Here is a 4,521-nt window from a genome sequence, read left to right on the forward strand (position 1 = left end):
AAATATTTAAAACTACGCAACGGATTTTGATGCGTTTTTTTTTTATTATACAGAGTGATTGAAGAGGAAGGTTTATATGTATAAAAATTATGTGGCGTCGTGGGACACCAGGTAGGAACGAAGTTCCTTCGGCTAATGTAGAATCGACACAAATTGCAAAAAAAATCGTGCTCAATTTTATGTAGGATTTCTTGATTTTTCTCTTAAATTTTGCTGATTAGTTTTTATTTAAGTAAGTAAAAAAGTAAAAAAAAAGTATTTAGGAAATTCAGTATTTTAGGAAATAATAAATTACTTAAAATAAAAAAACATCGTAATTCAAATTATCAACTAAAATAACAAAATATGTCTCTTTATTTTTGTTTGACAACATAAAATTACATCGAAATAGAAAAATAGAAATAATAATAGAAAGAGAATGGATGAGAGAACGAAAAGAAAGAGGGAGAAAGAGAAAGGTATTATACACTACTCGCTTGTGTATGCGACTGTCGCGCCTGCGCACGTCTCATTTAACGGTTTTATTCCACGCACTTTTTGGAGTTTACTCCTTTAGAATCGATTTACATATATAGGCCCGGGGTATGAAAATTATGGGGACCAAAATCGTACTAGCATGTCACACGAAATGCGTTATGCGCCTGATTGGCTCCTGATTGCGTGATGCGTGCGCGCGCCAATCAAAATCGTACTAGCATGTCACACGAAATGCGTTATGCGCCTGATTGGCTCCTGATTGCGTGATGCGTGCGCGCGCCAATCAGGAGCCAACGCGCGGCCGCGTTATCGCAGGTGACGCCGGGCTGCTGCGCCGGCAGTCCGCCACAAAGCCTCGTACTGATCGCGCGTTTCTCTCATTATTGTATTTTCATATATTTGTTAGTCGTTTGTTTTGTGTCTCGTTAATTTGTTAATAATCTGTAGTGTATCGTGTTGTCGTAATATAGAACTATTTCTCGTATTGTTTCGTTTAATTTTTTATATCCAGTAAACTCCAGTCGTGCGTCGGAGCGGACACACACACTTTTTTTCCACTGATTTTTTGGAGTTTACTCCTTTAGAATCGATTTACATATATAGGCCCGGGGTATGAAAATTATGGGGACCAAAATCGTACTAGCATGTCACACGAAATGCGTTATGCGCCTGATTGGCTCCTGATTGCGTGATGCGTGCGCGCGCCAATCAAAATCGTACTAGCATGTCACACGAAATGCGTTATGCGCCTGATTGGCTCCTGATTGCGTGATGCGTGCGCGCGCCAATCAAAATCGTACTAGCATGTCACACGAAATGCGTTATGCGCCTGATTGGCTCCTGATTGCGTGATGCGTGCGCGCGCCAATCAGGAGCCAACGCGCGGCCGCGTTATCGCAGGTGACGCCGGGCTGCTGCGCCGGCAGTCCGCCACAAAGCCTCGTACTGATCGCGCGTTTCTCTCATTATTGTATTTTCATATATTTGTTAGTCGTTTGTTTTGTGTCTCGTTAATTTGTTAATAATCTGTAGTGTATCGTGTTGTCGTAATATAGAACTATTTCTCGTATTGTTTCGTTTAATTTTTTATATCCAGTAAACTCCAGTCGTGCGTCGGAGCGGACACACACACTTTTTTGGAGTTTACTCCTTTAGAATCGATTTACATATATAGGCCCGGGGTATGAAAATTATGGGGACCAAAATCGTACTAGCATGTCACACGAAATGCGTTATGCGCCTGATTGGCTCCTGATTGCGTGATGCGTGCGCGCGCCAATCAAAATCGTACTAGCATGTCACACGAAATGCGTTATGCGCCTGATTGGCTCCTGATTGCGTGATGCGTGCGCGCGCCAATCAAAATCGTACTAGCATGTCACACGAAATGCGTTATGCGCCTGATTGGCTCCTGATTGCGTGATGCGTGCGCGCGCCAATCAGGAGCCAACGCGCGGCCGCGTTATCGCAGGTGACGCCGGGCTGCTGCGCCGGCAGTCCGCCACAAAGCCTCGTACTGATCGCGCGTTTCTCTCATTATTTTATTTGGATATTGACGACCATGGAATAGCACGAATATTTATTTTATAATCGTTCTTGAGGAGTAAACTCCAGTCGTGCGTCGGAGCGGACACACACACTTTTTTTCTTACGGTTTTACTATCACATTTTTTTCAGTTCGGTCGCGCAGCAAAATCCCTATCCCCTCCAAGCCTGCCGTAAGGAACTTCGTTCCAATAACATCCATTAAATAGTGGAGAAATCAATAATAAATGACAGTTCCGAAGCGAAGTGAGGGCGGGTGGCCAGTTAAACATAAATTATTGCTGTGTTGTATAGGAATATACGGGGCTTTAGAAGAAACTAAAGTGATATACACCGGGTACACTGTAACTCTAAAACTGACAGGAAACATTGAGATCTCTCTTAAAAAGGCGAAGCTGTTTTAAGTAGCCAATATTAGGTGAATCCTCAATGCAATGCGGGTGGGTGTAGTCGTCTCCTGAGTTCCCCTGCGGCCGTTCACCTCGCGCGTCAGTTGATTTTCAATTGAGTAACAATGCTTGCATGGTAAGAAACATTAGTGGGATAAAAAAAAAATGTGTTTTCGTTTGATTTTTTTTATTGCTTCGATGGATGGACGAGCTCACGGCCCACCTGGTGGTAAGTGGTTACCGGAGCCCATAAACATCTACAAAGTAAATGCCGCCACCATTACTGCTTCACGGCAGAAATCGGCTGGGTGGTGGTATATACCCGTGCGGACTCATAAGACGTCCTACTACCAGTAATTCCGCAAATTATAATTTTGCGATGCATCGCTACATACGAATGTACCGGACGTCTTATCCTTTAGGCCACGACGGCTTCCTTATTTTTATACTTACAGAAAATTTAACACACAATAGTAACAGAAAAAAAATAAAGCTAAAATGTAAATACTGCTCACTACATCTATTATCCACAATCTATTCCAAAAGACAGCTAGACCATCAGAGTAATAAATTTATGGGTATTTGTAGAATTTTAACCTGATCAAAGAAGTTCATTAAAGTGTATTCATACTCCTCCTCCCCCTCCTTCAGTTCGTTGCTCATTGCTAAGCATCGTCCGCTTGTGACTTTTTTGTAATTTGTAGCCACTCATGTCGGCCAGTGGCACAGTGGCTCAATCTCATGCCCATATGCTCGGACACTTGGTCACTCCATCTTTTTCGGTTCCGACCCCTGGATCGTATTCCATCCACTTTGCCCGTCACTATGAGTCTCTCCAGGTTGTCAGAGGGTTTTTTGGCTATATGACCAAGATTGTATTCATACAAGATTGTATTCATACAAGATTGTATTCATTCAAGATGTATTTATACAAATTTTATTATATTGTTACGCCGGTAAGAGTAACGCCATCTATCGCCGGATAGTCGAACGAATATCGACGATCTAGTAGCACTTAGAACACTCGAGAAGTACAACGCCATCTATTGTCAGATCCTCCTTCTCCTTCAGTCGATCGCTCATTGCTGAGCATCGTGATGCGCCCGCCTGTGACCTTTTTTGTAATTTTTAGCCACTTATGTCGGTCAGTGGCACAGTGAAGTGCGTGGCTCAGCCTCATGTCCAGATACTCAGACACTTGGTCACTCCACCTTTTTCGGCTACGACCTCTGGATCGTCTTCCATCCACTTTACCCGTCACTATGAGTCTCTCCAGGTTGTCAGAGGGTTTTCTTGCTATATGATCAAAGTATTGGAGCACTCTATATAGACATTTGGTGGATAGCCTCTGGTCAACTTTTAGCTCGTTGAGGATGGAAGCGTTCGTCCGGAAAGCCGTCCAAGGGATGCGCAACATGCGCCGCCAGCACCACATCTCAAACGCGTCTATGCGTCGCCTGTCAGACTCTTTCAAGATCCAGGTCTCAGCCCCATACAAAAAGATTAAGAAAACGAGCGTCTCAACAATTTGCACTTTCGTCTTCTTGAGTATGTTTCGATCTCTCCATATTTTGTTTAGCTGGCTCATAGCGGATTTGGCCATTCCGATGCGTCGCCTTATTTCGGTTTCCGATCCACCTTTATTGGAAATAATCGAGCCGAGGTACACGAAAGTCTTGACGATGTCGTATTGGCCAAGAATATTATTCTCGTTAAGGGTGCCGTATTTATCCACGATCATGATCTTTGTTTTGGACTGGTTGATCTTTAGTCCCATTTCCTCGCTAACTATAACCAGACGTCGCAGCAGCTCCTCCATTTCCTCTTCTGATGACGCCACTAATGTGGTATCATCAGCGTATCGTAAGTTCGAGATCTTTACGCCCTTCTTTACTTTATTGTCAGATAGCGGAAACACAATACTAGAGATGTGTGGAATATTCTCGATAATTCTAGGCATGAGGTATCGACTATAAAAGTGTTGCAGGGATGGCACGCAGTCAGTCAGTTATCGGAACTACTCGAAGCGAAACAGCGAACGGATCACCTGAAGCGAAGCGGAACAAGCGAATTGAGAACTTTAAAGTGTTTGTGAAGCCTTTTAAGTGTT

The 4,521-nt window shown here is 43.4% G+C and overlaps 1 protein-coding gene across 1 annotated transcript; it reads right to left on the minus strand.

Moving 5' to 3' along the window:
- Positions 1 to 3,076: 3,076 nt before the first annotated feature.
- On the minus strand, positions 3,077 to 4,230 carry LOC149500896 (putative transposon-derived protein F52C9.6). The gene is made up of 2 exons (XM_089735502.1): positions 3,744 to 4,230; positions 3,077 to 3,270 (listed from the first exon to the last, which is right to left on the minus strand). The coding sequence occupies exons 1-2, from the start codon at positions 4,228 to 4,230 to the stop codon at positions 3,077 to 3,079; spliced, it is 681 nt and encodes a 226-aa protein (XP_089591628.1).
- Between the last annotated feature and the right edge of the window lie 291 nt (positions 4,231 to 4,521).

The sequence above is a fragment of the Bombyx mandarina genome, chromosome 19 (genome assembly GCF_030267445.1).
Source record: "Bombyx mandarina strain Sakado chromosome 19, ASM3026744v2".
Classification (NCBI taxonomy): domain Eukaryota; kingdom Metazoa; phylum Arthropoda; class Insecta; order Lepidoptera; family Bombycidae; genus Bombyx; species Bombyx mandarina.

What these genes read in the sequence shown, in the direction of transcription:
- LOC149500896 (XM_089735502.1), bottom strand. Translation starts at nt 4,230, where the DNA reads ATGGAGGAGCTGCTGCGACGTCTGGTTATAGTTAGCGAGGAAATGGGA. An exon ending in CCAGAGGCTATCCACCAAAT is followed by an intron (nt 3,271 to 3,743) that starts GTCTATATAGAG and finishes TTGGTCATATAG; the next exon opens with CCAAAAAACCCTCTGACAAC.